Source organism: Gekko japonicus, unplaced genomic scaffold (genome assembly GCF_001447785.1).
Source record: "Gekko japonicus isolate JY-2015 unplaced genomic scaffold, Gekko_japonicus_V1.1 scaffold186, whole genome shotgun sequence".
In the NCBI taxonomy this organism is placed as follows: Eukaryota; Metazoa; Chordata; class Lepidosauria; order Squamata; family Gekkonidae; genus Gekko; species Gekko japonicus.
In genome coordinates, this window is record NW_015174279.1 from 1,455,402 (window position 1) to 1,468,744 (window position 13,343).

The 13,343-nt window shown below is 40.5% G+C and overlaps 1 protein-coding gene across 1 annotated transcript in view; it reads right to left on the reverse strand.

The window, feature by feature from the left end:
* NKAIN2 (Na+/K+ transporting ATPase interacting 2) overlaps positions 1-13,343 on the reverse strand; it is a gene marked incomplete at its 5' end in the record, with an annotated part of 470,357 nt that overhangs the window by 388,200 nt on the left and 68,814 nt on the right. Inside the window, one exon of the mRNA XM_015423828.1 lies at positions 10,004-10,084. Coding sequence (XP_015279314.1) covers positions 10,004-10,084 — 81 coding nt within the window. The remainder of the gene's footprint in view (positions 1-10,003; positions 10,085-13,343) is intronic.

Here is a 13,343-nt window from a genome sequence, read left to right on the forward strand (position 1 = left end):
CCTGGGCAGGATACATTTTTATCCTTGCTCCCAACATCCTCATGCCTCCGTGTTAGAACTCTGTACCTAAGCATTTTGAAAGGAGAACATGACTCCTGGGATCATCACAGTAGATATTGTCTATTTATTTATGGAGCTTTTCTTTTTATATGTAGATATGTAATCAAGTCATATCTATAACACATCTGTATATATATTTTAAAAAGCAAAATTATTTTGAAAAATGTAATGCTTATTTGATTAAAATAACAAAAGCAAACCAGGGAGCAACCAGGAAGCCTGAATCACGTAGAGCACCTATTGCTAAATAAATTATACAGAGTGCCGAGGAAGACAGCGTATAGTGTGTACTAAAACTGCACTGATATGGAATATACTTTCCCTCCCCCATGGCTTCCTTTCTCTATTAAGAGAGCAACACAGAACTCACTCAATCAGTCTTTGTATGAGGCTGGAGTTGCAATTTCCACCTGCTCAAGGTAATCCTCTTTAGCCTCTGCAATAGATTTCTTTTTAAATACTAAGAACAATCCATCCAGCATACCAGCACATACCCACACAAGCAACAAAAGAAAACAACGATGATACTACCAGATACTGATCTTACTTTAAATGCTTATCTATATTTTCAGAGATATGTGGCTGTATGTCAGGTTTATGGAGCTAGTTGTAAGGAGCCACCACAAATGACATGCATGTGTCAAAGGTTGGGGGGGGGCTATATGTTAGCTGAATTTCAAGCTGTGTAGTTCAGTACTGAAGGGTAGCTGTAGACAGCCTTCAAACAATAAGGAAAATGGTGTTTCCTTAAGATACTTCCTTAAATCTTGGGGTATTGACAGCCAGCAAAGAGGAGACCGTTTTGCTGATTGTAATGTTTTATTGCCTTCATCACTGGCTGGGAAGGAAGGTTGGGACAGCTCTAGGCTAGCTGCATTTATTTATTTATTTCCCTCCAAAGAGCCTACAGGAATTTCCAACATAATCAATTAATCATAGTAGTAAGGAAACAAATCACACAGATCCCGGGTGGGCCATTCATTCGGCTAGTCAGATTTTGCCCTTCAGTGTATAATGCCATAGAGTCCACCCTCCAGAGCAGCCATTTTCTCCAGGGGAACTGATCTCTGTAGTCTGGAGACCAGGTGTAATTCTGGGAGATCTCTTGGCCCCACCTGGAGGTTGGCAACCCTATTTTGGAGCCGGATCCCCAGTTTCAAGCTCAACACTATCCAGGGGGCAAAATATTTCCCAATTTAAAAAACTATCCACTACCTATATTTAAAATTACTAGAAGTGAAGAAAACACCTTTATCTCATTTCCTGTTCGACACATTTAAATGTATCCTGCCATAAACATTGTTATAGATGCCTTGACATTTACTATCTGGAAATATTTGCCTCCTTGGAGCAATTGTTTATTTTTAATGTGCTGCTGTTTACTCTCACTGCCTTGCTATTATCTGATTACATAATTGTTTTACCTGCATAACTTTAACACAGAGAAACAGAGACAGATAAGGACGATATAATTAAAACACTGTAAAATAAATTGTTGAAGAAAGTAAAATATCAGCAAATACAAACCATACCTTTTGATAAGTGAGAGGTTAAAGAACAAAATTAACAATACTGAAACATCTTTCCTTATTTATTCACTTAATTTGCCTCTCTCACCAATGGGGACTTTAGGCAGCTTACATCATTCTCCTATCCTCCATTATAGCCTCACAATAACCCAGTGAAGTGGGTTAGGCTGAGGGTGTACGACTGGGTAAAAATCACCAGCAAGCTTCCGTGGCAGAGTGGGGATTTGAATCTGGACAGCCATGGCTTTCTTCTTTTTTGGGAAAAAGAGGTGCCAGAACTCTCAAGACGGGGACAAAGTTTTCAATCTGTGTACTGAAAGCTCATGAACTGTTACACATTTTAAAAAAGAATTTTGTTGAAGAGGTTCCGGAACTCTGTTCTGGCGTGTCCCCCCAGCAAAAAAGCCCTGTGGATAGCCAAGATTTTAGTCTGACACTCTAAGCAGTACACCACACTGGCTGAATAAATTTTGAATAAAGGGCCCATTACATATGAAAGACAACAAGTATAGACCAGTTTAAACTGCCCAGGTTGCTGACAGTATAACAAATGAGTATCAGAAAGCATCCATGATCTTCAAAAACAAACAGAATAGTTATAAGGTATCAGAGAAATGCTCAGTGTGTGATTTCCCTACTTGTCTTTTCTTTTTCTTTGTAAAACTGCATCACAAGATGCTATTTCTCCAGTGAAGATCTAGGTGCCTATTAATAATAGTAAAGCCTGATTTAAACATGATACAGATGATGCAAATCGATACCCTGGGTGACTTTGTATGGACTCAGTGTCTCATTTAAACTATTCCGCAGCAGTGGCCATAGGATTGGAAAAGGTCAGTTTACATTCCAATTTACATTCCCAAAGAAAGACAATGCCAAGGAATGTTCAAGCTATCACACAATTGCATTCATTTCGCACACTAGCAAGGTCATGGTCAAGATCGTACAAGCTAGGCTACATCAGTACATGGATAGAGAACTGCCAGGACTACAAGCTGGGTTTTGAAGAGGTAGAGGAACAAGAGATCAAATTGCCAACTTTCGCTGGATTATGGAGAAAGCAAGGGAGTACCAGAAAAACATCTACTTCTGCTTCATTGACTATGCTAAAGCCTTTGATTGTGTGGATCACAACAAACTGTGGCAAGTCCTTAAAGAGATGGGAGTACCCAACCACCTCACATGTCTCCTGAGAACCCTGTATAAGGGTCAAGAAGCAACAGTTAGAAACAGACATGGAACAATTGATTGATTTAGAATAGGAAAAGGACTACAGCAAGGTTGCATATTGTCCCCTTGCTTATTTAATGTATATGCAGAGTACATCATGCAAAATGCTGGCCTGGATGAATCACAAGCCAGAATTAAGATTGCAGGAAAAACATCAACAACCTTAGAGATGCAGATAATACCACCCTAATGGCAGAAATTGAAGAGGACCTAAAGAGCCTCTTGCTTAGGATGAAAGTTGGCTTGAAGCTCAACATCAAAGAACTAAGATCATGGCATCCGGCCCCATCACTCCTTGGCAAATAAAAGTGGAAGTCATGGAAGCAGTGACTGAGTTCATGTTCCTGGGATCCAGAATCACTGCAGATGGTTACTGCAGCCATGAAATTAAAAGATGCTTGATCCGTGTGAGGAAAGCTATGGCAAACCTTGACAGCATAATAAAAAGTGGAAACATTACACTGCCAACAAAAGTCCACATAGTCAAAGCAATGGTATTCCCAGTAGTAATGTATTGCTGTGAGAGCTGGACCTTAAGGAAGGCTGAGCACCGAAGAATAGATGCTTTTGAATTATGGTGCCGGAGAAGACTTTTGAGAGTCCCTTGGACTGCAAGGAGATCAAATGAGCCAGCCTGGAAGACAAAACTGAAAGAAACATTTTTTCCTCTATATATTTGAATGAGAGGTTGCCTGTCTCCTACCCTCCCTCCACAAAAGAGTTAATAAGACCTATGAGTGGGGGTGGGGTTTGACTGACTTGAAATATTATGGAGGGAAGCATTAACCCTGCCCCTTCCAAACCAGAACTCTGAGAGATCTCAGAACCACCTGTGTAAGTCTTGTCTGGTTGTCCCTTCTCCATCTGTCTCTTGTCTCTCTGTCTGTCTTCATCCCCCTATGTTACTGATTGCAATGCACACATATTGAGTCAGAATGCCAGCTGCTACCTATAACTCGTGGGGAAGGAGGCAATCATGACCAATAAATCCACTTCCCCAAGTTTCCAGGTTTGTCAGCATCCAGATACAGAATCCAGTCAAATCCTTGCCCAAGTTGGTGACTGGTATAAAAAGCATGTCAGTGTAGACTTCTTCAGCACAAAGATCTGTGTGACTCTACTGATCAGGCAGCAGCCCTGTCACTTTCTACCTGCTGACTTGCAGTCTGCTCCCGCCTCTGACCACCACAAGTTCTAAGCCAGGCAGCCACGTCCTGCCACAACAACCAGACCTGACTGTTTCCAAATACTGCTGCCTTTGGTGTGTGAACGTATTTCTTTGGTCCCTCTGTCATTGTGAACTAACAAGTTTTCAAAACCATACCAAAAATACACAACATTTTTTTTACCAGCAATAGTGTAATGTGTGCATGCTACTGGGCATTGATGCATCTGCCATACCACCATCAACACTTTGAAGATACCTTAATCTGTTTTGAGCCTTATATCATTTTGGAGCCCATAAATCTGCCTGCTTGCGTTTCTGCATGGTATCATTCCTTAAGGCCATGCAAAGTTTCCTTTGAAGGTAAAAAATAATATTGTATTTAACTTTGCCACTGTAAGATTACGAACTCTTATTTCAAAGGCAATACTTTCAAGTCACCTTCTTTAAATGGGATAATTGAAAAATTAAAATTTCATGCAAACCAGTTGTGCTGCTTTATTGTGTTTTGAGCAAGGGCATCAGATCAGAGCAAGGACATCAGTAACCCAAGATTTTTATGAATTAGAACGATACCATCTGATTTTCAAACAAACAGAAAATGTATATGTTAGGAAATGTGGTGACTGCTGCGACATCATTAGAAAGGTGCCACTGGACTCAGACTTCCTTCTGTTGCTTCGGACCAACACGGCTACCCACCTGAATCTGTCATTAGAAAGTGTCTGTGTAGCAGGATATTGGCCTGCAATATGCATCCCTGACAGCAAATGATATGGGCAGAGAGCAGCTTTCTAAAACCTATCTTTTGCCCTTCTTTTTGTCACCAGGCAAAATGCTCATAATAAGTTTGACAGACTATGAAAGCCACACTGTCAGAAAAGACATTAACTGTGACACAATGACATGAAACGCTCCGAGTCCACTGCCAAACTTCAAGCTATGTATCTGTCCCAGGCAGTAATGTGATGTGAACAGCTCTGTGTGGCTGTTCACTAGCAGTTCTTTGGCTGTTTCAGTCTTATGAGGAGGTGGTAATCTCATCGTTCTGAATACCCCATTATCGTTATCAGGGCTCTTTCACTTCAATAAAGAGCAGCTGTAAAAGTGTCATGACCTCTGAGACAGGGAGGGAAAACAGCCATTAGTAAACTTCCCTCACTGAAGATATAGCAGTAGCTTGAAATATGCTGGCATCTTGATACTCCTGAATAAGGACAGAAAAACAGGTGCATATATGGATGAGGAAAAGTTACCCTCAACACTTATCCATTCCCTATCCCTCCAATTATTTTATGCGACAGAAAGCAATATATTATGCATATCAAAAGAAGTACACCCACTTGGGCAATTATTAAGTTGCAATTTTAACTCAGCAACTCCTAAAACTATCCTATGTAAGGTTATCCCTCACTGTTTACAACCCCAAAATGTCCCTAGTGTAAGATAACAGCTAAGCACTGTGTTTTTCTAAAGGTCACTTTTTATTCGCTATTTAGAGCTAATTCAGTGCAATATCTTTTTTTAAAAAATAAGCAATATGCATTTCCTAGCAGAAGAAGACCCTCAGAAGTGCCATTATACTTTTTAATGTCATATTTATTTTCAGATGAAAATGTAAGTAATGCAATGGCCTGAATGCAAGATTTTTGAGACAATATAAGAGCTCTTCTAGTAGATAAAATTCACATTCTAATGTTCTTTGCTATGAAAATCTAGTGAAACTTGGTTGGGAGGCTCTTATCAAGCCATCTTCCACAAGAGTAAACAAAACAATAGAGCCTGACTCCCTTGTAGCTCTCCTGCAATGCCCACAAGCATCTCCCACAAGGAAATGTACACAGTGCTTATTTTTGAAAGGTAGTAATGATATGAGTTTTAGTTTTTGAAACTCAGCAGCCAATACATATGTGCAAAGCCAAGGTGGCAGTTTCTTGACTCCTAGGGCAACGTTGTATGTTATAATTATTGCAGAAAACAATGGTGTTAGCATCAGAGGTCATTTCGGGGGGGAACACGGGGGAACAGAGTTCCCCCGGGTGAGGTACGAGGGCGGGGCACATGACAAAGCCCCACCCCCTGCTTCCGGCCACCCCGCTTCCGGCCCTCATTCAGCCAGGAGGAGGCAGGAGAAGAGGGAGGTTAAGTTGCTTCCTTCCTGCCTCTCCACACCCCTGCCTGCCTGGGGCCAGGGAGGGCCTTCACGGGGCTTCCTTGCACTCCCGCCGGCCTTGCAGGTCCACCGCCGGGCCCCTCATGGGGCTCGGTAGTGGAGCTACAAGGCCAGCACCGGCGGCCAGGACCGTTGGGGGCGGGGTGTGTAGCCTTATGACACATTTCCGGTGATGTCAGGACGTGTGGCCTTATGACACACTTCCGGTGATGTCAGGGGGTGTGGCATATGCTAGAGTTATTCTAATGAGTTCCCCTAGCTCTTTTTCTACGAAATGACCCCTGGTTAGCATCAGTGTTTTCTGTAATAAATGTATAAAGTGTTCTGCACATGTATCTTTAAATAGCTGTGTGCCTCAAATACCTGAGAGCCAACATACATGTTATGGCAGACACAAGTCTAACCCATGGCCACTGATGCCATTTCAGTCAATCAGTCTTTATTAAAGCCATTTTACAGGAAAATTTAGCCGTTTAAAAATTGCCATGATGGCCTGTGGCATAGGAAACAAGCCAACTTGTTTTCCCCTCCATGCCCAAACACTCTCCCCTGTGGCTGTTTTGGCACTTGAAAAGATGGGGGGTGGGCAAGATTTTCTGGTGCCACCACAGCATGGGCCAAATCAGGATTGGACCCTTGTGGCAATTTTAAACAGCTATATTTTCCTCTAGAACTGGTGTAGGCGGCCACAGATTGGTCCACCATCATTTGAAGTTTGGCTCTGAGTGCCTGTACATTGATGTTTTTAATTCCTCAAGCATTTCCTTTGGAAAACACCACAAAAAAAGAAAAGAAAAAAGAAAACACCACTACAACACAAATGTCACTCACAACAACTGTAATAGGCTGTCCTTATAAGGAGGCAGATTTCATAGTAACAAGAGGTAAAGCATGAATCCTCAGGAACATTATGTTGAAAGGTATTAAATTAAAAAAAAGAGATAACATCCAGCTTCTATTTTCTTTTTTAACTTTATTTTAAAAGATTTATATAATACATTTTACATACACATCACCCCACCAAAAAATGGAAATTTACTGGGATGCAGAGTAAACTTTAAAAAGTAAAGTTTGTAAAAGCAAGGACTTAAACAATCAGGAGAAACAACAACAGATAAGAAGGGCAAGGAACATATCACTCCACAAAAAAGGGGGGGGGAGAAATATATTGGGACATGGAGTAAATTTTAACAGTAAAATTAATAAAAACAGAGAAGTATCAACAGGAAATCAGGGCACGGAAGGTCAAGATTACATATTAGGTTTGATACATAAATCTATGGCTGCGTGCTCCCATTGCTGAATTGGAAACACACAGTCGGAATCCAACGAGTTAGATGAGTGTTTAATGCATTTAAAACAGGGAATGCAGGGGGCTGAGTACCCTGGCACTTTAGCCATTCCAAAACTGTATTCTGCCCCAACCAGGAAGGGCAGAAGGTCTTATACCCCAAATGATATCACATATAGTTTACACATTAAAGAGTCTCTAATTGGTATCAAGCAGTTTACATCATACACGCATAATTTGATTCAGTGCATCTCTCAGTGGTGTCAGCAATTACATTTGTTTATCTTGTCTTCAGAACATTGGGAACATTAGAGAACACTGGGTCCCTTTCTGGGCTCGCATGTGGAGAGCTAGCTGATAAGGGCTGTGAATCACATTAAACTTTGCTCTCGGCAGCCTTGCAACATTCCATTCTTAATGCATCCTAAATCCTTCTACAGAGACTTCTAATAATATTTTTACTTAATATGGCTCCTTATACAAAAAATGCAGTTATAAAATATATATATTCTACTACAAGTTTCTCTAATCAGAAGATTCTGGGTTACATACCAAGATCTGGATCTATTCTGATTAAACTTTTAAAGGCACAGTGAAAGCTGTCAATATATATTTTAAGGAGAGAGTGTCGGAAGTCACATTCAGAAATCACATTCTTTCCCCCTTATCCTAAATATTTGATCAGAAAATTGCCCCCACAAATCAATTACTTGTGGGCACTCAATGAAATTGCTAAGCAGTCGGGTTAGAACAGATAAAAGGAAGTACTTCTTCACCCAAAGAGTGATTAACACATGGAATTCACTGCCACAGGAGGTGGTGGCAACTACAAGCATGGGCGGCATCAAGAGGGAATTAGATAAACATATGGAACAGAGGTCCATCAGTGGCTATTAGCCACAATGTATAGATGGGAACTCTTGGTCTGGTGCAAGTGATGTTCTATATTCTTGGTGCTTGGGGGGGGTACAACAGTGGGAGGGTTTCTAGTGTCCTGGCCCAACTGGTGGCACCTGGTATTTTTGACCACTGTGTGACAGAGTGCTGGACTGGATGGGCCATTGGCCTGATCCAACATTGGCCTCTCTTATGTTCTTATTTTGTAATCTACCCCATACCACAGGAGAAGGACCCCTTCTACACACACTCCTTCCCTGCCAACAAGAGAAAAAAAATCCAGATTCACATACAAACTAAAGGGGGAGAGGCCTGAGCAATGGTCTCACCATCCCAAATTCAGATACAGGCCAAGGGGAAAAAAGGGAAAAGGCCATAGACAGAGGGCTCACCTTCCCAAAACCATTTCACAGATAGAAAGGACAGATAAAACCAACGACTCTACAAGAAAAACTTACTAGATGTTCCCCTGCCACAGTGCCCTCATTACAGTACTGTATAATAACATTTCTACTAACTAATTGTATTCATGGCTGCCACCTTTTCGATTTTGGATTTACTGGTTTTTTTAGAAGCCGCAAATCTGGATACAGAGCTTGAATATTTCTACTAAAACAGCTATTACTATATACATCTATCCTTCTATGTCCTTGTATTCCCCAGTCACATTTTGCTTTATTCTTCTATTTTCTGCTACCATGGGCAAACAAAAAGGCTCTTTAAACGGAGATGATATAGTGTAGAACAAATCAATTATACAGGAATTGCTGTGTTTTGAGTGTTGTATGGATTTATTCAATGTAACTTAATTCCCAGACACTGCTGAATTCTTTCTAACCAATGGGTTGTATCCTACCACTCCTCACAAGCTAAGGCATATTCCTTTGGCTCATGGTAAACAGAGATGTAAAATTTTCATGAACTTTCAAGCCACGGGAAGGGGGGGGGGATTTCAGAAAGAAAGAAAAATGTTTAGAGGAGATTAAAAATTATAGATGTCTTCATTTTCTATATAAAAATTTGCAAATTGACTTAATATTTGATAAAAGGTTGCTAACTGCTAGACCCTATGTCACCACAGCATGTGTATCCTACATTTTGCCCTCTGAGATGTAGGAAAAAAATAAAAGTTGAAAGTAGAAAACGAATTAGGTAGTAAGCAAAGGAAAGTATATAATTTGGACATAAACACTCCTGTACAGTCACAGTAGGTATGACTACCAACATATTTGGCACAGTGGCTTCACTATCTTACTTCCATTTACTCTCTTATTTAACTAGCACAACACCATTTTGTATATTTTCAATTATCTGAGTATAAATCTGAAGAAACTACCAGGGTAGTAAATTTTCCAATAATAATAATTACTTATCCTGGAGGTTCACATTATATGAAACCAGAAAATCCTTTGAAATGCCTCTCTTCAATAACACAGTCACCATAAATAAATCTCCTACGACTAAACATTTATTTAATGCATACATCATGCTATTTCCCAACAGTTTAGGAAATACAGAACTAAGTACACAGTATAATCATCATTCCCCTGCTGCTTTCTTCATTTTAAGTGATGCCAGGAGTTCAAGTAGCTACAAGAAGACATTCTCAGAATGAAGGTACTTTTACATTAGCTTAGATATATCAGATGCCAAATTACCTTTGATAGGTCCCCAGCCTCCAAGTAGAAACATATAACAAATACGTTCCATGTAACCCACAGGACTAGCCAGACAGCATACTGTAGGAAAGGAAAAGGGAATAATACATTATTAACTCTGCCATCAGCTGTGTTCAAATAAAACTTAAACTGCAAATCTGAAACTAAAAAGACCATTCTCAATATACTGAGGCTGTGTGACATAGCCATTTGAAATAGTTTTGTTTATAGAAGATCTTTCAGTTCGTTCTAGGATAAACTAGTTATAACTACTAGATTTATTTATTTAAAACATATTTATGCTGCCTTCCCACCTAATCAGGGTCCACAAGGCAGCAAATATTAGAACCAGCAAAACATGTAAACAATTACAAATATAGGTAAAATTATGAAATTCAATTAAAAACACATACATAATACTAGAAGGAGAGCCAGTAACTGTCACTGGGGGATTGCCAGATGAAACAAAGAAGTCTCTCTCTTTTTTGCCATCAAGTCACACCCAATTTATGGCAACCCCATATGGTTTTCAAGACGAGAGATGTTCAGAGATGGTTTGTCATTGCCTGTCCCTGTATAGCGACCCTGGTATTCCTTGGTGGTCTCCCATCCAAGTACTGACCATGGCTGACCCTGCCTAGTTGCTAACATCTGACAAGATCGGGCTAGCCTAGGCTACCAAAGTCAGGGCCAAAGAAGTCTAACATGCTACTGTCATAGATTCAGGTGGGTACCCATGTTGGTCTGAAGCAACAGAACAAAGTTTGAGTCCAGTGGCACCTTTAACACCAACAAAGTTTAATTCTGGGTATAAGCTTTCATGTGCATGCACGCTTTTTCTACAATCATGTTGTAATTCAGAGACAACCATATGGCAGAGGAGCTATTGGCACAAACATGTCAAGAACTTCATCCTTTGTATCAAAGAAGGAGAACATTTCTAATAGTAGACAAATGCTAGAAGTTTAACAGGTGAGGAATTAGGTTATGGAAAGTATCCAATTAACGACGACAGGATTTCTACTTTTGACACAGTGTCTCCCTGTACTTGCTTCATCTTCATCCCTACAACCATATTAATGGACCAATTTCTTTCTCTCCCTTCCTATTTCTTTGCTGCAGTCATTAACAAAAATACCACATCAGCAATAAATTCTGTTATTCCTAAAAGAACAAATTAAGGAAAAAAACTTTATGCAAATATGCCTCATTTTCATAATAATTAAATTGATTATACAGACTCATTATATCACTTTCCAGAGTAGTATGAACCAAGCCATAAGGCTGTGTTTCTTCATTTCATTGTTTTGTACATTTTCTTTATTGTTGTATCAGATTCACTCTGGCTCTATATTTTAGTCATTTACTCCTGTTACATTCCATTTTATTAATTTCTACGCAATCACCACAAACTTCTGTTCATGAGATAAGCAACTCCCATTTGTAAGGCCATCACAAACTTTTTGTTTTCCTTTATGGTTGACATCTTCCACTGTGGACTGACACCCTTTTCATGATAATAAACTACATGCATGTGCCACACACTATAATCCTAACCCAATCCATAGTAATGGCATAACAAGAAGGTAGAATATATTATTTTCCATGGTTTATTGAATGAAAGCACCATTTGGGTGGCATTCCAGTGTAGCAAGATCCCTCTGGGTTTTTTTAGATTGGGGTTCCCATGGCACACGCCAAGTATTTTTAGAAAGCAGGCAGGGCCAGATGGGATTTTTGCCCAGCAGAGCTTTTTAAGTGCCATGAAGATTTTTAAAGCATTGCTTTGGCAGCAGCTGTCAATGCAGTACAACTGTCAGCACAGCAAAAAGATCTTCACTGTGTGACAGAATGCTGTGTGTATGCAAGATAATATCTTCAGATAATATTTTAAAATTATATGTAAAGTAATATGTCCATTTTAAAGGCATCCTGTTAAATAAAACTTTGAAAAAGTTAAACACAGTTGAAAAATTACTAATAGAGTTATGTATAACTTCACTCCGTGACATTTTGTGGTTGGCCCCACCTCCTGTGGCAGCTATTTTATGGTTGGCTCTGCGTCCCATGGCAGCCATTTTCTGGACGTGCCCACCACCATATGCTGGAATTTGAAAGGTAGCTGCAGGCTTAGAAAGCTTGGGGACCCATGTTCTAGATCATCAGTTCTCAAACTACAGTAATCCATAGACCCCCAGTTACATTGAAATTCTTTTGCAAATTCCCGAGCCCTCATCTCCTCCAGTTCATCAGTTTCCTATGCCGGGTGTATTGTGAAGACATGGGTGATGCAGGTGGACTGCCTATTCATGCGTCCTTCCTGTATGGCAAATGGAAATGTGGATGCATCATGAGGACTTTATCCCCCTTCTTACAGTTCCTGGAGTTTGTTTGTTCCAAGATTCCTACTGTTTATACCATGGTCCACTCTACAGTGTGGGTGGGTGGTGCATTTACTTTTCTCCTTCCTTTGTTGTGTGCTGTATGTGGATACTGGCAGGTTGACATGGGAGGGGTATCTCTGGCTGTCATGGGACAATGTATGCATGACGTTCCTTGATCAGTAGATTGAGGCCAGGTCAAAATACACTCCAATGCAATTGCTATACATTCTGTGCTAAAGAGTCAGATTTCTCCTCCTCCTCTTTCCTTCTCCAGTGTTTAGGCTTGCACTATAGAATCTAACTATTTTTCTATATAATTTGAATTTTGAAATTATTTAAACTATTGCTTCCATATTGGTTTCCCTATTAATGCTTTCTGTTAAAGTATTGTAGTTGTCATGACCACCACTGAGCTGGTTCTAAACTCTGCCTCAGATGCCTTGGAGGAGGAGCCCAGGGAGCCTGAAGAAGAGCTGGGAACTCAAGGAGACCCCAGCATGGTAGAAGACTCTGACACATCTATTCCAGATTTTGCCCTGAAGGAGCCTGCAGCTGAGGTTCCTCCACCAGTATTTCCAGCTGTCCCACCAGATCCTGCAACAACTAAGTACCAGCCCGAGAACTGGACCAGAAGCCCATCAGGATCTGCCTCCGCCTAGCAGGAGCAACGGAGACAGTAGGTTTATGCTAAGGTAGCTGAGAGCAGCCTTTGTACCAACTGTGGAACCAGTCTAGACTTAGGGACAAAATAGATGCCGCGGAATCAGTGAGTCTGACCAATGGTCCATGACACCATTTTACAGCAGAATTCAGGTCATTTAAAAATGCTGTGAGGGCCCAATTCTGATTGTACCTGTAGCACAGTAGAACCTGTTTCAGCATTTGAAAATATAGGTGTTGGGGAAAACAAGACTTCCTGGCTCCTCTGCACTGCAGGCTCAATCAGGTTCAGGCCT